Source organism: Chlorocebus sabaeus, chromosome 9, assembly GCF_047675955.1.
Source record: "Chlorocebus sabaeus isolate Y175 chromosome 9, mChlSab1.0.hap1, whole genome shotgun sequence".
Lineage (NCBI taxonomy): Eukaryota > Metazoa > Chordata > Mammalia > Primates > Cercopithecidae > Chlorocebus > Chlorocebus sabaeus.
In genome coordinates, this window is record NC_132912.1 from 7,674,480 (window position 1) to 7,701,833 (window position 27,354).

The following is a 27,354-nucleotide window of genomic DNA, read 5'->3' on the forward strand; positions in this document are numbered from 1 at the left end:
CAGGATATATGATTCAATTAAATGTTGAATGTTACTCCCTAAAGAAACACAGAGGCGCTCACTCCGATTCCCAGTCCCTGGCCTCCTCAGCACAGTTGCAGCACCGAGGGAATCTTCTGATGGTTTCTCCTCCCAACATCCCCTCCCTTTAGCCTGAAGTTGTAAAGCATTAAAAAGTCAAATGGAGGAAGATGGTGCACCTAGCATGGGGCTGTGGGGGGTCAGGGGAGGATAAAGAACAGTGTTCCTTCATTTTCAGTCCATTTCATTTTAGGAATGTGAAACTTTAAATGAGAAGATCCTTCAAGACGACTCATCCAGATGCCTCTCATTTTTAGACAAGGGAGGGGACTGAAAGGCACAGATGCTGACTCGTTCAAGGTCCCAGTTAGTCAGTGATTATGACACATTAACTACTGTGATAACAAGGAGATTTATCTCCTCTAATTATGACATACTTCTTCATCTCATTCAATCTCTCATTTAGGAACCCTCACCCTGGTTTATAAACGCTCAAGGAAAATAAATGATTGCCCAGATGGTGAAACAGTGTCAAAGCAAACAAAACGATTCTGGAGGTTCAGTGTAACCCTGCATTAAGTATGTTGTATAACCCGGCAAAAACCACTCCGTGGCACTCTCTACCTGAGTTTCCCTATCTGAGAATTTCGCCCTTCCCCTGCATTTACAGAGCTTGCTACAACACACGTGGACAACAGAAAATACTATTTTTTTTTAATCAAATGCAAAGGTCCTAACTATAACCTCGGGATGGGGTTTGGGGCTTTCAGGTACTGACCCCATTTGCAGGGGAAAAAAAAAAAAAACCTACACCTAAAGAGGAAGAGGAAAAAAGGTGATATTTGTCTACAGTAAAATATAATTTTTAAAAATAAAAGCTCAACTTTGATACTTTTCAATTTTTTTTCTGAGCAAGCGAGTTAGCTATGGGTATCTCGTTGGAATGTTTTTCTCAGCTCTTAAAGTAGCAGCACAGGCAGCAGGAACTGCTCTTTCCTAATAACGTCCTCTTTTCTGCAGTGTCAAGACTTAAACACCTGGAACAACAGATCACTGCTCCAAGTGCTCCACAGGGGACGGGGCCACCTGGCTCCAGGGCTGTCTGTCCGGCTGGGATTTACATAATAGGAAGGCCCCAGGGAGCCTGGCCAGCCCCTGGCTACCTCTAGCTCCCGCTCCCTTTCTCTAAGCTCTACAATCTGAAAGCATCTGTCAGCAGCACTGGCTGGCAGCCTCTGCACCTCTGGCATGAATACAGGCAGCTGAGTTTGGGAAGACGGAAGGCAAATAAATAGCACAGCAGACAGGCCCTGGTGTGGAGGGTTCACAAAGCAAGAGAGACAAGCCCGGAGAGTCCCCCAGCGCTGACTCGTTCCGAAGCCGCTGCATCCAACAGGAACATGTGGATGTCATTTTACTGCCAGAATGTTTCCCCAGGGAAGGCAAACATGATAAACAATTTTCTTAACTCAGGTATCCCTCCCAGTGCTGAGCACGCCTTCGCATTTCACGCGGGGGCTGCTCTGGTGTCAAGCCCCATGGAAGAAGCCTGTTGTGAGGCCAGCCCGAGCCTTGAACTCTGGCCCGCATAGAAACATTCCACTTCCCTGACCACAGTCTTTCTCTGCCCAAGCGCTCCCAGTATCTGTCTGCTGAAGGGTGACGTTCATTGGCTCTGGAAGCCCCCTCTGATCTTAACCTTTTCCTTAGGGCATCAGGTTTGTCCAAGTTTTGGAACCAGAGCCCCTGTTCATGCTGGTTTCCTGGCTTTTTTTCTATCTGACATGAAGGAAGCTGGAAGTCCTCGATTTTCTAAGCACCGACACGCTTCCTGCGATAGGCGGGCTGGTGGACCTTCTCCGAGCCGGCTCTGCCTCCCGTCCTAGCACTGTGCACATGTAACTGATTACCTCCTAGAGGACCACAAGGAAACAAGGTCTGGGAACTATGACAAAGGCTGGAGAGCTCCAAGTAAAAGATGCATCACATTCACTTGGCCAACTCTTCAGCACCAAGACACGCCAGTAAAATCAACCACATGGAGTTGTCCTGTGTGTTAAAAGCCTTTAGCTTATTGGAACAAATTGGAGAACAGCCATTAACAAAGTCACGTGGTTTACAAAGCCCATTAGAAAGAGATCAGTATCTGAGCTGTAGATGTTTCTATTTTCAATCAAATTTCCTTTTAATGAAAACTAATTTTTAAGGGCAAGATACCACAGCAGAAGAAAAACCTCTCGTAAGAAAAGACTTCATAGTTTACAGTGATCAAATGTATGGGCTATCTGCATGATTGGTGGCCTGGACTCAGTGACAGATTCCTTTGTAGCAGAGGTTGGCCACACATCTGAGGGCTGCACCACCACTGAAAAGACAGCTTTCTAAGCATTAGTGTAAGGCAAAAAGCACAGTGCCCAAACTTGGCCATTTCCACCAAGAAAACAAGTTTCATAGCAACCTTCCTTCACCAGAAAGGCTTACTTTATGATAGGCTAACAGAACAGATAAGCAGGTTGGGACAAGATACAGACTTTGTTGCATTTAGCTATGACCTTTCTCCCCTCCGTGGATGTGGGCAGGGTGGGGAGAGGCAGGAAGAGGGAGGAGAGAGAAATGACATTTGCTCTCAGGCTTCCCGCCCCTACCCTTTGCCCAGACAGACGTCGGATCTACGCTGCACCAGGGGTGGGTCACGGAGTCCAGCTAATTGCCAGGAGCTGAGGCGTGTACAAGCCATGAAAAGAGCTGCCCCATGGCCTCCCCACATCACGGTCCTTCATGCACTTGCATCATTAAGGCTGCCAGCTTCAGAGCTCTCTGGACGTTCCCCGGCCAAGTGTCATCCCTGTGTCAAACGGATGGGAGGCCAGGTAATCCTTGTACTCCCCGTCAATCAGTTTGGCGGCGTTGTTCCTGGCAAACCAGCAGTCTATCTGCTCTTCCCCATTGTAAATCTTCCTTTGCTTCCAGACCACTGGGACTTGGTGGCCTTTCACCGTTAGGACGGCCTCAGGCCCCTCTCCCGCCTGAAGGAGCGGAAGGTGAGTGGGGCTCTGGCTGGGCCCCGCAGGGTCTTCCGTGAGTCTGGCATCCTGGTTCAGGAACTGACCTGGGAGGACAAAGCAAAGCATCGGGTCTCAGTCAAATGCAGAAACCTCATGCTGAAATCCAGCTTCAGTGGCGGCAAGGCTTACAATTGGCCACAGCCCGAGACTGGACTCTCCCAGCAGGAGCTGAGACATTTTCTGGTGTCATGGAAGAACATGTGTTCTGGGGGCAGGGAGGAGAGAGCTGAGGGTTTATCCACACCATGGGATTTACCCACGACTGCTGGAAGCTTCCCAGTTGCTAACACTAGAAAGTTGCCTAACCTACAAATAGCGATAACCATGGTCTCCTACTGAGTCCAGAGGACAGGATGGGGCAGATAAAAGAGGGAAGGAGTGTTCCGTCTTCCCTCTGTCCTCTCCCCAGTCACAGGCCCGCCTCCTTTCTATCAGCCTCAGGTCTGTGTTGGGTGCAGGGTGGAAAGCAGTCAGCTCAGCTTGTCTCTGACCCTCGTCCTCAGGACTCTCCGGGTCCGATGGCAGCACTGCTCAGGCCACAGGAATAAAGAGCTGTGTCTGCAAAGGGAGCTCACACTGGGCCGCCAGGCCCCACGAAATACAGCCAGCTCAAGAGTCAGGAAATCCTGCCTACTAACTGAGCCCTGACAATGGCTTGCTCTTTATTTTTGGGCAAGGGGCCCATGCGAAATTGCTCATTGAAGAAAGCTGGGTAGAATGGCCCGCCTGCTGTGCACGGCCACGTGGGTACCTCCCCCGGTGGGGGTGTTGCTCAGGCTGGGCACTGGGCAGGGCTGCCTCATGTCTGTGTCTTCTTGCTGAGAGCAAAGGAACTGGACCCTCAGGTGACTACACTCCAATTCCTCATTCATTTTCCCAGAAGGCTAAAGAGAACTACTGGTTTATAAAGCCCATTCTTAGCCCAGAAAGCCCAGGAAGAAATCTAATTTTCATATTACATATGTAGTGATCTAATTTTCATATTACATATGTAATTTTCATATTACATATACAGTCATGCACCACATCATGACATTTCAATCAATGATGGACTGAAAATATGATGGTGGTCCCATAGGATTGTAATAGCATATTTTTAGTGTACCTTTTCCATGTCTAGATACGTTTAGATGAACAAATACTTATCAACGTGTTGCAATTGCCTGCAGTATTCCATGCAGTCACACGGTGTACAGGTCTGTAGCCTGGGAGCAATAGGAGACACCACAGAGCCTAGCTGGGTGGGTAGTAGACTACACTATCTAGAGAGGTTTGTGTAAGGATATTCTAGATGGTCATACAGCGACCAAATCACGTAACGATGCATTTCTCAGAATGTATCCCTGTCATTAAGCAAGGCATGACTGTGTGTGTGTGTGTGTGTGTGTGAATATATATAATATGTACATAGACTGTACACATATATACATACATACACTGTATATATACACACAGACTGCGTATATACACACACACATATACAGACTGCGTATATACACACACACGCACCATAAATACATACAGACTGTATACATATATACATATATACACATTCATACTGTATACATACATATATACATATACACACATATATACATACAGACTGTATATAGACACACATATACAGACTGTGTATATATACACACACCATACATACAGACTGTATATATATACACACATACATACAGACTATATGTATATATACATACCATACATACACACTGTATACATACACGCTGTATACATACATATATACACATATACAGACTGTGTATATATATACATGTATATAGACTGTGTATACATATATACACACGTACATAGACTGTACATATACATATATACATGTATAATACATTATGTAGACTATATATACACACACACATACATATACAGACTACACATACATACAAACATATACAGATTGTATATATGATATATTATGTAGATACTGTATATATACATACACACATATGCAGTCTGTGTATACATATATGTATATTATGTATATGTATAGACTGTATATATATGCAAACACACACATACATACATACATATGCTGACTGTATATATAATAAAAACCACATTCCTATTGAATTTCTCAATTGAACTAAAGATGCTGGCAATATCAGCTTTGCTTGGGAAATTTAACTCTGTCCTCTACACCCAGCGTGAGGAGAGCACAGCTTCCCACCTAGCAGTCCGTGGCAGTTGCTGGAGAGGCCTTCGCTGTTGGCGATGTAGAAGCCCAGGTGGTGTCGCTGGAAAGGCGCCGGCTTTTTGTAGAGGTGGATGAGGATGACAAAGGCTATGGAGCCCTGGATGGTGACCGTGACATTGGCATTGGCAGACACGGATACCTCCAGCCCCCGGCTCCCCACCACCACACTCTGGTTGCAGGGGAGCACCAGCCTGTCCCCACCATCCAGGATGACTCTGCTCGGTGTGATCTCGAGGTAAGATCTCTCTGGCTTGTTGACGAGGATGGTGATGGTGCGGAAGTAAGTGCGCTGTTTCTTATGGCCATTTGGAGGGGCGGGCGCCCCGATTAACTCTCCATTCACTGTCACACCTCAAAGGCCAAGGGGAAAAGAACAAGGTTAGAAAATCTGGCCGGGAGTGGTGGCTCACGCCTGTCATCCCAGCACTTGGGAGGCCAGGGGAGGTGGACTGCTTGAGGCCAGGAGTTCAAGACCAGCCTGGGCAACACAGAGAGACCCTGTCTCTACTAAAAATAAAAAATTAGCTGGGCATAGTGGTGCATGCCTGTAGTCCCAGCTAGTTCGCTTGAGCCCAGGCGTTCCCAGGAGCCCAGGAGCTCAAGGCTGCCGTGAGCTGTGAGTACACCACTGCACTCCATCCTGGGCTCGAGAGTAAGATCCTATCTCACAAAAAAAAAAAAAAAAAAAAAAAAGGAAGAAAAAATCTATCCCTGCCCAACACATCAAGTTAGAATTTCCCTCCTCCTTTGGGCTTATCTTTGATCTCTAGTACCAAAAACACTGTCGGACTTACACACAGAGGCCACTCAGTGGATACTGAGTGAATGGATGAGGGAAAGCGTAAAGTTATGTGTGGATTTTTTACTGTTGTCTGACCAGTATCTTGGGATAGAGGACGGAGGATGTAGGTTTGGGTCAAGATACCGTAGAAGGAGGCACGAAGCTAAGTATTTGTGCATCTACACACAGCTTACCATGTTCGTCTGGTTTCCTTCCAGTGTGGCTGTAGTGATAAGAACCTTTGTATGACCCTGATGCGTATTTCGTATCCACCAGAGGCTGCTGATCCTAATTCGGACATCTTACGATGCCACTGAGCAGTGTGGGAGAATGCAAAGTTAGCTTTTTGTTTTGTTTTTAGTCCAAAAACTCAAGTTCTTCCTCCACTTAGGTGTTCATCCTTAGACAAGTCAGGAAAAAAAAAACCAAAAAACAAAAAACACCTGTAATCCCAGTTTCTGGGGAGGCTGAGGCAGGAGAATCACCACTTGAACCCAGGAGGTGGAGACTGCAGTGAGCCCAGATGGCACCACTTCACTGCAGCCTGGGCGACAGAGTGAAACCCCATCTCAAAAAAAAAAAAACCTGCCTCCATTTCCTTATCTGTAAAATGGATGGACAGATATAAAACCTAAGAGAATTTTGGTGAGGATCCCAGGAGGTAGCATTTGTGTAAATTGTAAACTGCTATCAAATCAACTCATTTCTTTTTTTCTTCATCATTCTGAACACCACTGGGGCTCTTCTGGACTTGAGCAAGGCCTGTGAACCAAGCCCCAGGGTTCTGTGCTGTCTGGCTGAATAGCAATCAGATGGCAACTGCACTAGAGATGTTTGGGGCTGAATTAGGTGATGCATGTTAAATGTGTTTTGCTCTCAGGCAAAGCTGCAATTTGCAATAAGAAAAGATTGTTACATAATTAACTCTTGTTTTCTCTGCTTTGAGAATAATCTTCCCAATAAAACTTCTTAGACATTCAAGGAAAAAAGGGTCTTCTCTGGGGCAAGGGGTCAGGGAAGGGGAGAAATCCCAGCATGACAAGAGCCTATGCTCTTCCAGCCTCAAAGTCCTAAGCGTTTTTGGGCTGAGTTCCCATCACAGACATCTCGCAGAAGACAGAAACCATGGGAACTGCTCCTAGAATAGGAGGTATTTCCAAGGACATACACAGTTAGGTCCTATCTTGCTCCTGAGCCCTTCTAAGTAAGAAACAGTAGAGATTTAGCTCTGAGGCTATAAAGTCCCGCAAGAAAACAATGTGTTGAACGAACCCCAGGATCAAACTCTACATAATCGCATCACACATGTCACCTGCCGGGGGACCCTGTGCAACCCAACATTCCAAGACACTCACGTTCTTGGCAGTGAGAAGTGCCAGGATGCCCACTCCAAAGCTTGTCCTCGCAGAGCTGGACATGGCTTGTTACCTGCATTGTACTTGAAAAGCCTTCTCTGTGCTAATCTCTTTCACCCAGGCCCTCTACAGACCGACAGGGTACACAGAGCCCCTTTGACCATACACGTTCACAGCACACAGACAGAGCTGTGGATTCACAGCTGAGCGTCCTGTGTGAGTCATCAAGAAACTGACATGAGTTTAGAACCCTGGCATCCCAGCTTTTGAATGGATAGGCACTATGACAATAATACACAATAATACATCGTGGATTTCTTTTTTTTTTTTTTTTTTTTTTTTTTTGAGATAGAGTCTCGTTGTTGTCACCAGGCTGGAGTGATCTCAGCTCACTGCAACCTCCGCCTCCTGGGTTCAAGAGATTCTCCTGCCTCAGCCTCCCGAGTAGCTGGGATCTCAGGTGCCCACCACTATGCCCGGCTAATTTTTTTGTATTTTTTAGTACAGACGGGGTTTTACCATGTTGGCCAAGCTGGTCTTGAACTCTTGACCTCAGGTGATCCGCCTGCCTCGGCCTCCCAAAGTACTGGGATTACAGGCATGAGCCACCGTGCCCAGCCTACACAGTGGATTTCTAAAGCACTTAAGCATTTACAAAACAACTTCACATCCAGTTTCATTTGATCCACTTTATAATAGCTTTGTCAGGCCAATAGAGTGTCCCTATTTCCATGTCACAAGGGAAACAACTCCGAAGGCACGTGCCCAAGGCCAGGCAGCACTTGTCATAAAGCAGGGAGGCAGATGCGTAAGTCCAGGAGCGCTGTGCACTTCCCTTAACCACCGACAACACCCACTGGGCATCCATCAGGCGGCCCTCAGATCACTGGACACCATCTGAAGAACAGAGGCTCAGATCACTGGACACCCATCTGAAGAACAGAGGCTCAGATCACTGGACACCCATCTGAAGAACAGAGGCTCAGATCACTGGACACCCATCTGAAGAACAGAGGCGGACGCAGTACCTACCTGTCTTTGCCCAGATGCTACAGTGGAAGGTAGAACTTACCAGAGTCCATGTGATCAGAGACCAGCCTGAGGATGTCCCCGGGTTGCCCATCAATATTGAAGCACACAGTGAGTTTGCTCAGGGGGAAATCCACAACAAAGTGGGGATCGCCATCCACTGCCAGAGCAGAAGAAAAAGGAGAGAAAAAGAAAGACACTTATTAAGTACCTTCCTGGTGGAGGTGCTACTCTCTATTTTCTCATGAATGATGTTATTTTATTTTATTTTTTTTGAGACAGAGTCTCGCTCTGTCACCCAGGTTGCAGGCTCGAGTACAGTGGCACAATCTCGGCTCACTGCAAGCTCCGCCTCCCAGGTTCACGCCAATAAATGATTTTATTGAATCCTGAAAACGATACTGGAAGGAGGTGCCCTCAATTTCCAGACGAGGAAGATGAGTGGGAGGGAAACGATTCCCCAAAATTACCCAGTGAGTTCGCAGTAAACATTTGACTTCAGGTCTTCCAATTCCAATATAATGCTCCTTTCATCACACCTAAGCTCAGTATAGACAACTAAGCCTCCAGAGGTGAGAGGAGAAGGAAAGAGAGATCCCTACACACCCTCTGCTGGTACTCAGTCCCCATGCTTCCATTCCCCAGGCACACATCCCTTGCTATTTGCTTTCTCCTTTACTGGCGCAGATGCAGAGGACTTTCCTCTCCTATGACGGGAGATCTACCGCGCTTCTTCTCCCAGGAAGCCATAGGCTATCCCAGGCTCATTCGCAGCGTCAGCTGTATATGCCACCCCTGCACGCAGGCACTGAGAGCCATGCCCAGCTTAGATGCAGGGGCAAGGGAAGCAAAAAGTGAGTAGGCGGCCAGGCACACAGGCAGGGTACCGGCGGAAACCCCTCCTTTGGGTCACACTGACTTCACTGCTCTGAAGTTTCTGTCCACAGATGAGACCACAAAGTTCAGCTGACAGTTCTTGTCTGTCCTCATTTTCACCTGTTAAAGGTGAACACTCTTGCCTTTTATTATACAGATAAAAGATTTCTTGAGAATCTGTATCAATTCTCTTACTAGATTGGAGATTTACCTTCTAATTTATATTCCAAGTGCAATTTGTTTATTTTATTTTATTTTATTTTATTTTATTTTATTTTATTTTATTTTATTGAGACAGGGTCCCACTCTGCTGACCAGACTGGAGCACATTGCTGCAATCATAGCTCACTGCAGCCTCAAACTCCCGGGCTCAACTGGTCCTCCCACCTCAGCCTCCTGAGCAGCTGGGACTACAGGCAGGTGCCACCATGCCGGGCTAATTTTTTATTTTTTGTAGGGACAGGGTCTCACTATGTTGCCTAGGCTGGTCTCAAACTCCTGGGTTCAAGCAATCCACCCACCTCAGCCTCCCAAAGTGCTGGGATCACTGGCGTGAACCACCGCACCAGCCTACAACTTGTTTCTTGAATGCCCCTCTGCTTTCCGTGCACGTGGATGTGTCTGCATGCATGCTGTGCACAGTATACGCATGAGCCGGAGAGGGTCGGCTTTTATGCTGCAACAAACTAACATCCCTGCATTCACTACTGAGAAACCCCTTCTGCCCCAGCATCCCTGAGAAGCGCCCTTGAGAGGATCTGGCTGCTCTCCCTGGGAAGCGCCTCAACTTCCCGGAAAATTTCAACATATGAAGAAATTCAAGGTGCTGGTCTTTTGCTGATGGGGAAAAACTGGCCCCCAGAGGAGATCAAAGTTCTCACCCGCATTGCTGGCATTTTTTTCAGGCACGCACACAGCTGTCTTTTGGTGTTCATGGCGGATTAGTTCCAGGACCCCCGCGGATACTAAAATCCATGTGTACTCAGGTCCCCGACATACAATGTGTAGTATCTGTATATAACCTTTGTAGAGCCTTCCATACACTTTATTTTTAATTTATTTTTTTTTATTTATTGAGACGGAGGCTCACTCTGTCACCCAGGCTGGCGTGCAATGGTGCAATCTCGGCTCACTGCAATCTCTGCCTCCTGGGTTCAAGCGATTCTCCTGCCTCAGCCTCCTAAGTAGCTGGGATTACAGGCGTGCACCACCATGCCCAGCTAATTATTGTATTTTTAGTAGAGATGGGGTTTCACCATGTTGGCCAGGTTGGTCTCAAACTCCTGACCTCAGGTGATCCACCTACGTTGGCCTCCCAAAGTGCTGGGATTACAGACTTTAGCCACTGCGCACAGCCTTTCCATACACTTGAAATCATCTCTAGGTTACTTATAGCAACTAATGCAAAGGGAATGCGATGTAAATAGTTGTTACACTCTATCGCTTAAGGAATAAAGACAAGAAAAAAAGTCCCTGCACATTCAATACAGATGCAATTCCTTTTTCACATATTTCTGATCTGCTCTTGGTTTGATCCTTGGGATGCAGGACCCATGGAGACAGAGGGCAACTGTCTAGCTCATCTGACAGTTTTCTGAGAGTTTCTATGTGCACGTACCACACCATTTCTACTCAAATCGTCCAAATCTCTTCACAAGGAAACATAGTGCTTGATCCAAAAAAGTGGGGAGGGGTCAAAAAGGCATTACTCCAGGCAGCACCCAAGAGGAAGCTTTTCTGGCATTCCATAAAGCCTACGTGTGTGTTCAAAGGAATTACAGTCCATCTCCTGGAGACTGTGCAGACTCTATATCCACGGCTAATCTCTGGGATGTCCCTGGCTTTAGGAGCTTGCACGTACAGCACAGCAGCAGAAAGGCCATAATCGAGACTTCCAGAGGATGACGTGGACACAGCAGAACAAAACCCAGTCATAGGTTATTCTTTCCTCTGAATTTTTATTATAGTCCCAGGAAGCTGGCAAAAGGAAATTTCATGACATTTGAAAAAAATCTGTTCTTCCCTTTCGAAACCACGAACTGAAAAGAATGAAAACAAAAACAAAACCTGCCTGTCACACCAAACATTTTTATTTTGGTAGCACCATTTTATGTTTGTCATAGCAGAGGCTGGAAGCATGCACGTTCTGGATCTCTAAAACAATGTCTTCCAAACTCAATAAGGGTCAGAATGTGCCTCTGCCACCCATCTATTCTTCCATCGGGTTTCCTGCCAGGATTCCTGGGGACTGTGCTATCTCCAGTGTTTATGCGATGGTTTCATGACAGCTGCGATTCTCAGGCTCTGCCTCACATTGTGGGCTTGATACGTTGCTGAATGAGCTGGTATTTTTAACTGACTTCAAGGAATTCTTGGTTTTATACTTTTTTTTTTTTTTTTAAGACAGAGTTTCACTCTTGTAGTCCAGGCTGGAGTGCAATGGCATGATCTTGGCTCACTGTACCCTCAACTTCCCAGGTTCCAGCAATTCTCCTGTCTCGGCCTCCCCTACAGGCCCCCCGCCACCACACCTGGCTAATTTTTGTATTTTTAGTAGAGACGAGGTTTCACCATGTTGGCCAGACTGGTCTTGAACTCCTGACCTCAAGCAATACACCCACCTCGGCCTCCCACAGTGCTGGGATTACAGGTGTGAGTCACCACACCTGGCCTGGTTTCAGACTTTTTAAACATCTCTTACTCTCAATCCACACACAACCGCATCCTTTTCTTTACCTGATGTTTTAGAGATTTTAATTCTTGGCTGGTACGGCTTCTCCAGCAAAGGTCCTAAAAAGGAGAAGGAAGAGAACATCACGGTCATTCATTAAAGAAGACGAAGAGAGAGTTACAAAGGAAGAGAGTAGAAATGACTAAAATACAGCTTTTAGGTACATTTGTAATAGCTTAAAGAATCAAAAAACCCTTTAAAACATCATCAGTCTTAAAAAGGGAGCTTGGCCTCAAAACACACAAGTAAAGCCAGGCATGGTGGCTCATGTCCATAATCCCAGTGCTTCGGGAGGCCAAGGTGGGAGGATCACTGGAACTCAGGAGTTCGAGACCAGCCTGGGCAATATAGTGACACCCTGTCTCACCAAAAAAAAAAAAAAAAAAAAAAATTAGCCCAACAAGGTGGCACACGTCTGTAGTCCCAGCTTCTTGGGAGGCCGAGGTGGGAGGATCACTTGAGCCCAGGAGATTGAGGCTGCAGTGAGCCATGATTGCACCACTGCACTCCAGCCTGGTTAACAGAGTGAGACTCTGTCTCAAAAAAGAAAAGACAAGAAAAGAAAAGAAAATAAGAGAAGCTACACAAGTGGAGTGTAAAGTGTGCAGGATTAATTATTTTATTCTTCTATGAATTAGATACTATTCTTTTCTGTTATTTTTGTGTATATTATAGGGGAAAATATTTTATCACACTTGAGATATATTTATAGGGGAAGGGAGAAATGAGTCGTTCAGTGGGCCTGTAGAATTTCGGATGTGCAAGATGGAAAAGTTCTAGAGATCTGTTTCACCACAGCGTCAATATACTTAACATCACTTACCAGCGTTGAACTGTACGCTTAAAAATGGGTAAGGTGGTAAATTTTACATTCACGATAAAAACAAACAACAATGTAAAAAAAGAGGTACAGTTATAATCCAGTGTCTGTAGCTACGTGTGCGGCGGAATTCACAAAGCAGAAGATTTTGAAACACTTTGTATTTCAAAGTACTGGTGCTCTGAATATTCAATGAAAGAATAACCTAAAAGTAGTTAATATCTATAAATAAAATCAATAACTTATGTCAAATTGTTAGTACTAGCAAAATTGTGCTCCTCTTCTTTGGTTTTTACTGCTCCCAGAAATTAACGAGTGAGGTCTCGAAATGTTCTTGAAGCACCCGCTTCTCAAGACTGGTCTTGACCCGCATGATCTGGGCAGAATGCAGATTTGCCAGGAAAGAGGATGGATGACTGCTTTGAGGAGTGGCAGCTGCCACCAACTCTCAAAAAAAATTTAAATTTAAATTTAAAAACCATCAGAGCTTTAAGGAAGAATCTTCTTTCCAAAAAAAAACAAAAAACCCTTTTGAGTAATCAGTTGGTCATCTCCTCTGTCTTTCTGGCCCCCTGGGTCTTGTATCACCTGGGTCTGATCTCTCCTGAAGCCGTGGAGATTTGCGCTGATGACCTGTCATCAAGATGTTATTCAGAAAGCCATTTTTCCTGGATGTGGCACGGATCTCGTGAGGAGAAAGTGATAGCACCCGCCACATGCTTTTAATCACAGCAAACATTGTGTAAGTTTTGCCAAGACAAGCTCCATCCTTTCTGAAATAGCCACGTCAATTGTAACTTTGCTATGGGGACAGGAACTTATCAATACATTTCTGGTACTCCGTGCCTCCATGGAAGGCGTGTCTGACATCTGTGCAAAACTCACTGTGTGCCCATGGCACTCCACATGTAGTCCTTACAACAGCCCTGCAGGGAAATTACGATTATCTCCGTGTTCAGGGCTGGGGAGTGGGAACGGAAGCTCAGAGAGGTTGAGACACCTGCCTCAGGCCTCACAGCTGGTCAGGAAGGTTGGTGAATCCTAACTGCATGCTTTCTCCACACCCAGGTCTTTCTAAGACTTTAGAGTGTGAGGAATAAATGGGACAGCATTGGTGGGGTGCAGAGTAAGGCCTGATCTACCTGTTTCCTCTCCTAGGAGACAGAACTTGACAGGAACCCAAAAGAATGTGATGCATATGAAACGCGATTTTCCACAAGCAGACCTGCCAGGAATACAATGCCCTGCTTCGGTTTCACTGTCTTTCCTTTCTCTTGTTCTGGTCTCTACTCATACCCCCAGCAGAATGGCACCGAGACTGACCGTGCCTGCTTCTGTTCAGATTCTCAGAGACTGACATGTAAAGACCGGATTCTTGCAAGAATCCGTACCTTGGTCCTTCCCACATGCTCTTGGAGAAATAAAATCAAGCATACAATTAAATTATACTACATAACTCTGAAGTGCTTGAAAATATAGAAAGGCACTGAAAAATGGGCATTGGTATGTTCATTTCAGTGCTTCTGCCCATGCCTGAAACCTGGCACTCAGTTTATTGATGGTTTATTGATGGACTGACCTCACTAGGTGATATTTCTGACTCAAATGCCACCTTTTTCTTATTTCTCTAGACAGCCACAGTGTATAGCAATGTGCGTACAACAGTGTACAACACTCTCTGAAGACTATGAGCTCTATACAGCGTTACTGCTTTTTGGTTGGTTGTTTTTTGGAGACGGGGTCTTGCTCTGTCACCCAGGTGGGAAAGCAGTGGTGCGATCATGGCTTACTGCAGCCTCAAACTCCTGGGCTCCATTGATCCTCCTTCCTCAGCCTCCTGAGTAGCTGAGACTACAGGCATTCTACCACACATAGATAATTAAATTTTCTTTTTCTTTTGTAGAGACAGGGTCTCTCTGTGTTGCCCAAGCTGGTATTGAACTCATGGCCTCAAGCGATCCCACCTCAGCCTCCCAAAGTGCTGGGATTACAGGCGTGAGCTACTATATCCGGTCTGGGTTATTGTTTATAAGTATTATGGCAAAATGGACTAACACAGCTTCCTGCTGGGGCTCCCTGTGGAGAAGGTGAGTGACATCTCAGGCCTGCGTCCCCCACACCTGGCTGGCACAGGTGCCTCGTACCTGGCTGCGTGCCAGCTCCTCGCACGCTCTGCACCACCGGTTCGGGTCCCATGGCGGCCGACATGCCGTGGGCCTCCTCCAGGCTGTCCTTGGGCGGGATCGGCCCCCTCAGCTTCATGGAGGTGAAGGGAGTGAGGAAGCGGTAGCTCAGGGCCAGGTCCTGGGCCCGCTGCCGCAGCCGCTCCTTCTCCGGCTCATCGTCACTTTGCAGCCAGGAGCTCAGCAGCTCCTTTGTAGTGAGGTAGCTCCAGAGACGCTCAATGTGGTTGGGGTCCCCCTCTCCATCGCCTTCAGGCCTGGGGCTTCCTGTGACGTCTTTCCCTGCCTTCTGAGGCCCCACAGGCACATCCGTCTTCAGGATGACGAATTTCTTACTGTTGCTGGCGGTGACCTCCACGTGCAGGTGATCCAGCTTCCTGTCCACCAGCTTTCCTGCGATGATGATCTCTGAGCCGTTGAAGTAGTTGGGGAACAGGGTCTTGGTGGCCTGCACCACTGAGCTGGGGGGATAATCGATGCGGATGTCAGAGAGGAGAGGGGTCCTGATTTCATCGTAGAACCTGCAGTGGAAGCACAGGGAAAGAGGGAGATCAGGGCCCTGCTCCGACAGCAGGCAGGACAGTCCTAAAGGAAAATGCAGACTCTCAGGGGAATGAGTCTGATTTTAGAAGAGATCGAGTCCAACATGGCATCCCGCACAATATTTCTGCCAGGAGGTCACGAGGCAGCAGGTTGAACACCACTAATGAGAGGGAATGCATTCTCTCACATGGCTTCTGAGCTGTTTTTCAACTGCTCTCATGATGAGAAAGAACTTCCTTCTAGTAGATTAAAATCTTGCTCCCTGAAATTTCCACCCACTGGTTTCAGTTTTGCCTCTGGAACAACACAGAATTAGTCTAATCCATTTCAACAGACGTTTGGATGCTTAAAAACCAATGCTGTGATTCCTTTAAGCCCGATCAATCCCCAGTTTCATGAACTATTCTTCCTGTGACACAGTTTCGAGATTCCCTCACTATTCTTTGTAAATTTCCTTTGTGCACACTTACATTTCTCAAAGGACCTCTTAAAAAACCTTTTTCTTAGAACCAAATACAAATTCCAGATGTGCTTTAAGCAGCACATTCTACTTGAGAAACCTGATTTGTATGAGTTTGTGTGTATAACATTTGCTTGCATTTGCTTTTCTTGTAGTTAAGTTACATGACTGCTTCTTGTTAAGTAAGGAGACAATTAAAATTCCCTTTCAAAAGATCTAGAAAGTATAGGCTGTGGAATCAGACTTCCATCTCTGTCGCTTCCTTGCTGTGTGTCTTGGGACATGTGACTTAACCTCTCTGAACTTCAGTTTCCTTATCTATAAAATCAGGATGTTAATAGTACTTCTTTGGTCACCTGCTAGCTGTCCCCAAAAGTCCATTTTCCCCTTCTTTCATGAGAATTGAGCTCTGGCCATCGAGCTACAAACTACATTTCCCAGCCTCCATCAAGGCCACAAATGGCCATGTGATTATGTCCTCCCAGTGGAATACGGGTAGGCGTGAGATGTGCAACTTCTCAATATTTGCTTAAAATTCATGCTGGCTTTCTTTTCTCTCTCCCTTTTTGTGGCTAGAAAACTAGAGTGATAGTGACCAAATTTCAATCCTATAGCATTAAGGACAACACCTAAGGGAAGCAGAGCAATAAAACAGAAGGAGCTTAGGTCCCTGAATGACTTTCTGGAGCAGGATCTAGCCTGTTACCATTACAGGAGAGGGAAGTAAATGGCTATCTTATTTCAGCCTTTGCCTCTCATCGTCTCTGTACTGCAGCATAGTCTTTACCCTAATACACCTATCTCCTAGGATTTCTGTGAGGATCATCCGGGATAATGCACGTAGAAATTTCTGGTGTATCATAAGTTCTCATAAATGCCGGGTATTGATCATAGTTTCAGTGGGATGGCAGTGCAGCTGACTTGTTGCAGCATAATTGCTTTTCCTTCTGAATGCCTTATTGAATCTCAATTCTATTATCCAGTGCATCAGATTCTCCCCTTTGACTCTAGCTTTGAATAATCTTTAAAATGTGGGAAGCAAATCTGTGTTTTCATTTACATCCTTCATTAAGCATGGGAGGAAATGGTGGCAAATCCGAAACCGAGGACCTGTCTTTACTGCATACCTTAGGGACCTCTACTTCCGTTTCTCATTAATAAATGTCCTTTGATTATGGCTATTAAACACCCGTAAATTTACCCAAACCTCCCCTTGGCTTTTAAGTAGATACCACATATGCCACGATGCAGATTCAAGGGCCTCACGCTGAACTGGGAGTTGGCACTTCGCTCAGTCAACAGCAACGTGGCAGACTGTGTGTGGCAACATAATATCCAAGGGAAGCTATTTCTGTTTTAAAAGATCTAAGTTTTCTCCAACCTCTCATTTAAAAGATCTCATTTATTCTCCACCTCAAAATAATCTGATTATTTATCAGTTTTATCTGGTGGTTTTGCTTCTAAACAAAAGTATCTTTTAACTAGTACTCAGAATGGAGATAACAGTACTCTACTACTCACAGGGTAGGATAAAAGTACACTGACTAGAAAGTGCTTTGAAATATCAGGATGTCAATGATCCATGAGAGCTCATTAAATACTTAATATGGGATGGCCACTGTGCCAATGCTTTACATGGTGTTTTTATATAGCGATTTTCTCATTAAATTCTGCAACCAACCATAATCCTCATTTTACAGATGAGAAAACGGAGGTACAGCCTGTCTTAAAATCTTGCTTAGGGCTGGGTGCAGTGGCTCACGCCCGTAATCCCAGCACTTTGGGAAGCCGAGGCGGGCAGATCACCTGAGGTCAGGAGTTTGAGACCAGCCTGACCAACAGGGAGAAAGAAACCTCATTTCTACTAAAAATACAAAATTAGCCTGGCATGGTGGCACATGCCTGTAATCCCAGCTACTCGGGAGGCTGAGGCAGGAGAATCGCTTGAACCCGGGAGGTGGAGGTTGCAGTGAGCTGAGATCACACCATTGCACTCCAGCCTGGGCAACAAGAGTGAAACTCCATCACAAGAAAAAAAGAATCTTGCCTAAAGTCACAAAGGAGGATCCGAATTTGAACTCTGATCTGCCGGGCTTCAAAACACATTGTGATACCTCCCATTGCAATGAGCTGTGATCGTTGTCAGCAGATGCAAGTCTGGGGTGCAGCAACACAGTCCTCTCTGAGTTCCCACCACAGCCACCCCTCAGCCCCTCGACCAGCCTCGCATGCCTATGAAGACAGACCACAGACCCGATGAGCTGCGAGCCCGCATCCTCCTCCTCGTGCACATGCCGTGTGAGGCCACAGTTCTCCAGCGACAGTTTCTCCAGCAGCCTGAAGTCCACATCGTTGCCGATGCCAATGGTGAAGATGCAGACTTGGCCTCGGGCAGCCTCTCGGGTGTTGTTGAGGATCTTGAGGGTGTGCGTCTCCCCGACTGTGGGCTTCCCATCCGTCAGGAAAATGATGAGGGACACGCTCCGGTCTCCAATGTCATTGTGGGCCACGTACTTGTTGAGGAGCCTGATGGCCCTCTGCAGGGCCCCGTTGATGTCTGTGCCTGCAGGACACCAACACGGGACAGCTCAAGCCTCTACACTCACTTCCCCACCCTGAATGCACTTTTTTTTCTTTTTTGAGACGGAGTCTCGCTCTGTCACCCAGGCTGGAGTGCAGTGGCGCGATCTCCACTCACTGCAACCTCCACCTCCCAGGTTCAACAATTCTCCCACCTCAGCCTCCCGAGTAGCTGGGATTACAGGCACACACCACCACATCTGGCTAATTTTTGTATTTTTAGTAGAGACAGGATTGACCATGTTGGCCAGGCTGGTCTCAAACTCCTGACCTCAAGTAATCTGCCCACCTTGGCCTCCCAAAGTGCTGGGACTACAGGTGTGAGCCACCGCGCCCAGCCTGAATGCACTTTCATAGCTGCAGTTCGAGCTCAACCACCCAAGTGCTCATAGGAGTGAGATGTCAGGGGGCCATCCAGAAACTTGCTAAATGCAAATCGTTTACTAGATGCATATAAGTGACCGGGGATTATCCCGCTGTAACAAACCTTCTCCAGAAGGCGTGTGGCGACACCTTAGTTTAGCAGTCTCCACTACCTGAGCTTCAGTGACTTCTGTGCCCTTTTCTGAGAATGGTTTTGAAAAGAGCAGGAAGGTGTTGAGCGTAGAGGACAGCAGGAATGAGCAGGGAGAAACAGCTGCAGAGGGGAGGAGGGGCACGAATGAAGAGGAGGAGGGTAGCCGCTGACATCTCGGATGCCTTCCAGCGTTGTCCAGGGCTGGGTGGAGCTAATGAAAGAATGAATTTGTTGCCTTCATCGTCCCTCCTTTCCTGGCTTCCTGTCCCTTCAGATCACCTCAGCTTGTCAGAACCCCACAGAGGAAGGGGGGGGTTCCCTTCCTCTGTGGGAATATTTCTCTTGGCCACCCTTTTTCCTTCAAAGGCCCTTGTCAGCAACAGCTCTGATTAAAGTTGAGGGCCGGCCAGGCACGGTGTCTCATGCCTGTAATCCCAGAACTTTGGAAGGCCAAGGTGGGCAGATCACCTGAGGTCAGGAGTTCGAGACCAGCCTGGCCAACATGGCAAAACCCTGTCTCTACCAAAAATACAAAAATTAGTCAGGCATGGTGGCACATGCCTGTAATCCTAGCTACTCGGGTGGCTAAGGTCAGAAAATCACTTGAACCCAGAAGGCAGAAGTTGCAGTGAGATAAGATTGTGCCATTACACTCCAGCCTGGGCAACAAAGTGAGATGCTGTCTCAACAGAAAAAATAAAAATAAAATAAATAAATTTATAAATAAAATGAAGTTGGGGACGACAGGGAAGAAAAACTTTATCAGGAATATGTGGCTTAGAAAACCTCTACAAAATAGAAAACAAATCTCAACTCTGAGAAACAGTGGAAGAATAAACACCAATGACGTTAGCAGGTATCTGTGGACAGCAGGAGGTTTTACTCTCCTGCTTTTCTTTGGATGATTTTCTTTACTCCTCAAATGTCTTAGAATAGACACTTCCATGGAAAACATGGGGTGAGAACATGAGTTCTAAATGTTCTGTTTCTTGATCTGGGTCCAGGTTCTGTTCAGTTTATGAAAACGTATCAGGTTGTACACTTACTACATGTGCATTTCTCTGCATGTATGTTACACTACAGGTTACTGCTTCCTTAAAAAAGAATGTTCCCATGTTTTCTTTTCCTTCTTTTTTTATTTAGAGACAGGGTCTCAATGTGTTGCCCAGGCTGGTCTCAAACTCCTGGGCTCAAGCAATTCTCCTACCTCAACCTCCCAAAGTGCTGGGACTACAGGTGTGAGTCACCATGCCCGGCCACTGATGTATTTTTTTTTCTTTTTTTCTTTTTTTTTTAAAGACATAGTCTTGCTCTCTTGCCTGAGCTGGAGTGCAGTGGCATGATCTTGGCTCACTGCAACCTCTGCCTCCCCGGTTAAAGCAAGCAATTCTCCTGCCTCAGCCTCCTGGGTAGCTGGGATTACAGGCACATGCCACCATGCCCAGCTAATTTTTCTATTTTTTTAGTACAGACGGGGTTTCACCATGTTGGCCAGGCTGGTCTTGATCTGACTTTGTGATCTGCCCACCTTGGCCTCCAAAGTGCTGGGATTACCGGTGTGGGCCACCGCACCTGGCCCCATGTATTCTTAAATTTACTACTTTATGATTAAAACAAATCACACAATTTAAGTTTGGGAGCAAAATGAATAAATAAATAAAGTTGGGGCCTGTGTCTTTGATAGGAGCTGAACAAATATTTGTTTGGCGGATGGAGAGACAGGTGGTTGGGTGGTTGAGGTTGAAATCCCAGCTACAGTGAGGTTTCTGGGTTAGCTAAGGATTCCACTGAACTAAGCTACCAGCATCCCACCATCACCAAGTAAAGCAGGGACTTTACTGTAGTGTGAACACCTATTTCCTTTGTTTTTTTTTTTCTTTTTTAAATGGCTTAAGATAAAATCTATATACCAAAAGATCACCCATTCTAAGTGTCCAATTCATGATCTGTAGTAAACTTAAGAGTTTGATGACCATCACCACCATCCATCATCCTGACTGGAGGCACTTTTCTCTACCTGCAAATTTTACCACATTTGTGGTACATATATACCATGGGGCACTATTCAGCCATAAAAAAGAATGAGATCCTGTCATTTGCAACACGATGGATGGAACTGGAGCTCATTATATTAAGTGAATTAAGCCAGGCACAGAAAGACCAACTTCCCATGTTCTTGGTTATTTGTGGGAACTAAAAATTAAAACAATTGAACTCACGGAGATAAAGAGGAGAACGATGGTTCCCAGAGGCTGGGAAGGGTAGTAGAGGGTGGGGCAGAAGGATAGTTAATGGGTACAAAAAGTAGTTAGAAAGAATGAAGAAGATCTAGCATTTGATAGTGCAACAGGGTGATTATATTCAATAATAATGTCAAGATACATTTAAAAATAACTAAGAGTATAATTGGATTGTTTGTAACACAAAGGACAAATGCTCGAGGTGATGGATATTTCATTTATCTGACGTAATTATCACACAATGTATGCCTGTATCAAAATACCTCATATACCCCATAAATACATATACCTACTCTGGACCCACAAAAATTAAAATTTAAAATTAAAATGTACCACATCTGGGAGAACCAGATCATCTCCCCCATGGCTTTACATCCTCCAGATTTTCTAGCTAAAAAAGTAGATAAGGCTATGTCCATGACCAAATGTTTGTAATTCTTGCTAAGATGCAGAGTCCAAATGGAAGGAAAGTTATTTAACATTTTATTGGAATCACTAATTTGCCTTTCTTTTGTTTGTTTGCTTTTGAAATGGAATCTCACTCTGTCACCCATGCTGGAGTGCAGTGGCGTGATCTCGGCTCACTGCAACCTCTGCCTCCCAGATTCATGCAATTCTCCTGCCTCAGCCTTCCCAGTAGCTGGGACTACAGGCGCAAGCCACCACGCCCAGCTAGTTTTTTGTATTTTAGTAGAGATGGGGTTTCACTGTGTTGCCCAGGCTGGTCTCAAGCTCCCGAGCTCAGGCAATCAGCCCATCTTGGCCTCCCAAAGTGCTAGGATTATAGGCATGAGCCACTGTGCCTGGCCTAATTTGCCTTTTTTAAGGGCCAGTCTAATTTCTTAGTGCCCCTGGATGTGTGGGCAAGGATGATCTGGCATTTGTTTTTTTTTCATGTCTGTATTCAGCAATGGTGCCAAATCTCTCACTCCACTTTAAAGCCAAGGAGAGCCCAGGCAGAGGGATGGATTAGCTTTCCCGATGGCACACAGCCACCAGAGGCCCTGCAGGGATTGGCATCAAGCCCATGTTAAGGGGGGCATCTCTTGCCCACAAAAAACAGAGAGGAGCTGTCATCAAAGGACTCACAAGCACCAGTGAGAAGGGTTACCCGAAAATAATGGCCACATCTGATGCCTAAAGAGGACTTTCTATGTGCCAGGACCATTCTAACCACTTGAAATGCTTTAGCTCACTCCATCCTGATAACGACTCCATTGTTATCTTCATTCTACAGATGAGGAAACTGAGGCACAGAGAAGGTGGAGCTGGATTCAAACCCAGGCAGCCTGGCTTCCAAATTCATGCTCTCAATCCTGACGCTACACATCTTAGAGAGAAGCAGACTGATGTACTGTTCACCTGCAGAGGCTAGGGCAAGGCGGTGTCAAGAAAAATAAAGGAAACCCATGGGGTTTCTAAGGCTTGGAGTCCAAAAGACCCTAACATACATCAGCCATTTTCTTTCTTTTTTTTTTTTCTTTTTATTTTGAGACAGAGCCTTGCTGTCGCCCAGGCTGGAGTGCACTGACGTGATCTTGGCTCACTGCAACCTCTGCCTCCCAGATTCAAGCAATTATCCTGCCTTAGCCTCCCAAGTAGCTGGGATTACAGGCACTTGCCACCACGCCCGGCTAACTTTTTGTATTTTTAGTAGAGACGGGGTTTCACTATGCTGGCCAGGCTGGTCTTGAATTCCTGACCTCAGGTGATCCACCTGCCTTGGCCTCCCAAAGTGCTGGGATTACAAGTGTGAGCCACCCCACCCGGACCAGCTATTTTCTAAAGCTGTTTATTACTCCATGGACCCCACTCCACCAGCACACACACATCATTCTTCTAGTAAGCAGGACCATTAAAATAAATCCAGTCTACAAATATCCATTGAGCCTGCCCTCTGTGTTAGGAACCGTGCATGGAGGTGGGAGCTATGTTAACATGAAGAGAAATCTGTTCCTTCAAGAATTTTATGGTGTTGTGGATTTGGATTTCCTGCTGTAGATTATCACTGTCATATTAAATCCAATCTTCAGTTTCTCTCATCAAACACCAAAACAGTTCCGAGATTATACTGTTTTGGAGGCTAGTAGGAAATCTCAGTGTAAATGAAAGTACCAGCCCAGCAAGATCAAGTTCCAAATTAAGTTCATTGGGGAAATGAGGGCTTTGTCTTGGATTGGGAAACCATGAAGATATGAAAGATGGAAAATTCCAGATGGGAAAAGACTGAACAGAATGTTTTGTAGGTTTCCAGATAACTGAAGTGGAATTAACCAGGAGGTGGTGTCTCTGTACAGAGCCTGTAAGGCAGGGGGCAGGGAGTAGGTCCAGTTGTTCTAAATGCTCCAATACTGAGCACCTCTTCTGTGTCCACTGCACTGTTGATACAGAGAATGGCAAGAGCACAGCGCAGGTCCTGAGTTGGGAGAACTTAACATCTAGGACAGCTGGGTAACACACTGCTCTGATTCTCCACTCTTCTCAGAATTCTTTATGGTCTTTCCACTCTTAATATTCTGCACCCTTACCTGGGCACCACCCAAGACAAGCATGCAGTGGCTGAGAGCCCACATCCTCCCCATCACATTTTACCTCCGCAACCCTGCCAGGCCACCCGGATACAGGTTTCACTCACTCAGCTGCAGCTCTACCAACAGGGCTCCTGGTTTTGCAAAGCAGTTCCACCTGCCCCTGCCCCGCCTTGTTTTGCAAAGCAGTTCCACCTGCCCCTGCTCCTGCCCCTGCCCCTGCCCCGCCTTGTTTTGCAAAACAGTTCCACCTGCCCCTGCACATGAACCACTGGCTGGTCCATGTGGCTTTAATTCTCCACCCCCAAACCTTTACAAAAACAGTATTGTTTTTGTATCAGCAAGACTTTTTGTAACAGGATCCATGAGATGAACCAGGAAAGCCTCCAAACACCTATCAGGTTATTTTCCCCCAGAACCTCACCAGCCTCACTTGGAGACTGAGAGTACGGATTTGGTATTTGGAGCAACCTAGGCTGCTGAGAAAGCTCTCACCCGCAGTCTCCTTTCCTGCCATCAACCCCAGCTTTCAAATCTTTGTCTCTCAGCCAAAAAGAAAAAAGAAAACTTATTATGTCAAAGCCAAGCCAATGTGAAAAGAAGGTGTCATCTTTACCTCCAGTGGGTGACATATGGTGAATGTACACTTTGCCATCCCTGATGCTGTCTGGAGTGACTGATATCAAGTGGTCCTTCCATACTTTGATCCGATTGGAAAATCCAATGATACTGAAACGGTCCTGGGGTCGGAGGTCATGGAGAATCGTGAAGAGGGCATCCTTGGTCTAGGCAAACACAAAAGCAAAACCAGTCACAGCCACTCACGTGAGTCCACTTATCCCCTGTTCGGGAAACCGTCACCCCCGGGAACAATGTCAGGGTTCAAATTCAGTGTCAACTATGTAAAGGGCACTTGGCTGAATGTCAAGGAATTGGTTACCTGACTGGAAAGAATGGTGTAAAGATGTTACGGTTGTAGACATGAGTGAATCATTATGAAAGCTGCATCCCGCCACGGTGCTTTGGGCCCCCGCATCTCCACCACTGCTGTTCTCTTGACCCTGAATGTTCTACCCCACCGCCCTACCTCCATCTTTCACTTGACAAGCCCCTCCTCATTCTTAAGAGCCAGGCAAGTGTGCAAATTCTCTGTTCGAAATATTTCTAACTTCTCTGAAGAGAGCTGATCATTCTCTCCCTTAGGCTGGCAAAGCCCTCAACGCACTCCTATGAGAAAGCACGCATCACACCACGATGATGACTGTTCATCTCCTTCCCTTACTCGGTTGTGAGTTCTCTGCAGGTGGGTCTCCTTCATCTTCTACCACCTAGTGACAAGAAGGAGGTGCTAGACAAAGGTGAGGCAGGTGAATGAATGAACATTTAATGAATCATAAAATTAAAGGCCCAAATGATAAATACCATAGGAATTGAAAAGATTATTACTGTGGACTGGAGTGACATGAGGCTTTAAGGAAAAGAGGAATTTGAGGATGAGGTTTAAAGAATACCTTGAAAGAACTGGAAGGACATTCTTCTTATTATTTTAGACAGACTCTCGCTCTGTCACCCAGGCTGGGGTGCAGTGGCGCAATCTCAGCTCACTGCAACCTCTGCCTCCCAGGTTCAAGCGATTCTCCTGCCTCAGCTTCCTGAGTAGCTGGGATCACAGGTGCAAGCCACCACATCCGGCTAATTTCTGCATTTTAGTAGAGACGGGGTTTCACCATGTTGCCCAGGGTGGCCTCAAACTCCTGAGCGCAGGCAATCCACTTGCCTCAGCCTCCCAAAGTGCTGGGATTACCGGTGTGAGCCACTGCACCCAGCTTCGAAGGGCATTCTGAAGAGAAGGCAGGCGGTTTGAGCAAAGCCGGGAAGTAACACAGGTGAGATCGCGGATGCTAAGTGATAACAGGTATGCACTAAAGTCAGCTGTGACGCATGGAAAGAAGAAAGAAGCCATATGACCTGAAACCAGAAATACGCTAGGGGCTTTGAAAAGGTTTCTAGAGTAATCTGCAGACACTGTGAGCAAACACTGTCTTCCCAAGTAGCACTTGTTAGACACTTACAACAGCACTGTTTTTAGACACTTACAGCAGCACTGTTGTTAGACACTTACAGAGGCACAGCATAGGCGGTCAGGGACTTTCACTGCATAACGACCATGAAAGGACATCTGGCACCTTTACGAAGGTGAAGAGCACAGGCTTCAGGGCCAGCTGTCACCCTTGAGGCTGGGTTCCCCCCCAACTCTCTGTGAGGCCCTGAGCAGTAAGCTCCCTCACTTACTCGCTCTCTGATATCACTGCGCCCAAGTTACCCCATCCATAAAATCAGGACAGTAATAGTACCTGCCTCGTCAGGTTGTCATGAGGATTAAATAAGGATCGAGATGAAAAGGGCTCCGAGCAGGGCCAGGCATACAATCAGAGTTCTAGATGGGTTTGCTGTTACCTGCTGGTGGCTGTAACTTGCTGGTGGAAAGCCCCAGCAGAGCTTAAGAGAAAACAGTGAAGTCGGGAATGGTAAGTTCCAGAAGGACGTGTGCTAAGGAGTTCCGGAACACTCTCAAAACAAGCTGTGGGTCTCTTCCCCGGTTCATGACTCTTTGCCTTTCCTCCTTCCCCAGATTCAGACAGATGGCTCCGTCAGCCTCTCTGGCTAGGTGAAATAACCACTGCTTTTGTATCCTTTCCCTCTGGAATTTTCCCTCTTCCTCACTCCTCAGCCTACTTTCAATCCTCGATCCAACTGCTCATCCCATATCAAACTGTCCAACTTGAATTTTATAGGAACCTCAAATTCTGCTTCAGAAAACTATTCTCAATGCATCTATTTTAAAATCTGCACATTAGGCCAGGTGTGGTAGCTCATGCCTCTAATCCCAACACTTTGGGAGGCCAAGCCAGGTGGATCACTTGAGGTCAGGAGACAGAGATCAGCCTGACCAACATGGCAAAACCTCGTCTCTACTAATAATACAAAAATTAGCCAGGCATGGTGGTGCATACCTGTAATCCCAGCACTTTGGGAGGCTGAGGTGGGTAGATCACCTGAGGTCAGGAGTTTGAGACCAGCCTGGCCAACATGGTGAAACCTCGTCTCTACTAATAATACAAAAATTAGCTGGACGTGGTGGCGCACCTGTAAACCCAGCTACTCAGGAGGCTGAGGCAGGAGAATCACTTGAACCTGGGAGGCGGAGATTGCAGTGAGCTGAGATCGTGTCACTGCACTCCAGCCTGGGTGACAGAGTGAAACTGTGTCTCAAAAAAATAAATAAAACACATCTGCACATTATATTTTTTTTCTGTAGGGCTAGTGAACTAAGAGTTTCTAGGCTGAGCAAATGTTCGCCTAACTCGCTCCCCGTGGTTTTTTGCTAAAGTAATGTTCCTCCA

The 27,354-nt window shown here is 46.3% G+C and overlaps 1 protein-coding gene across 1 annotated transcript in view; it reads right to left on the minus strand.

The window, feature by feature from the left end:
- Positions 1–2,484: 2,484 nt before the first annotated feature.
- Positions 2,485–27,354, minus strand: part of ITIH5 (inter-alpha-trypsin inhibitor heavy chain 5) — a 101,395-nt gene continuing 76,525 nt past the window's right edge. Inside the window, exons 8-14 of the mRNA XM_008002218.3 lie at positions 24,567–24,735; positions 18,339–18,648; positions 15,044–15,603; positions 12,085–12,138; positions 8,516–8,632; positions 5,281–5,658; positions 2,485–3,130 (exon numbers count right to left, since the gene is read on the minus strand). Of these exons, the coding sequence (XP_008000409.3) occupies positions 2,829–3,130; positions 5,281–5,658; positions 8,516–8,632; positions 12,085–12,138; positions 15,044–15,603; positions 18,339–18,648; positions 24,567–24,735 (1,890 nt within the window). The 3' untranslated portion in view covers positions 2,485–2,828. The remainder of the gene's footprint in view (positions 3,131–5,280; positions 5,659–8,515; positions 8,633–12,084; positions 12,139–15,043; positions 15,604–18,338; positions 18,649–24,566; positions 24,736–27,354) is intronic.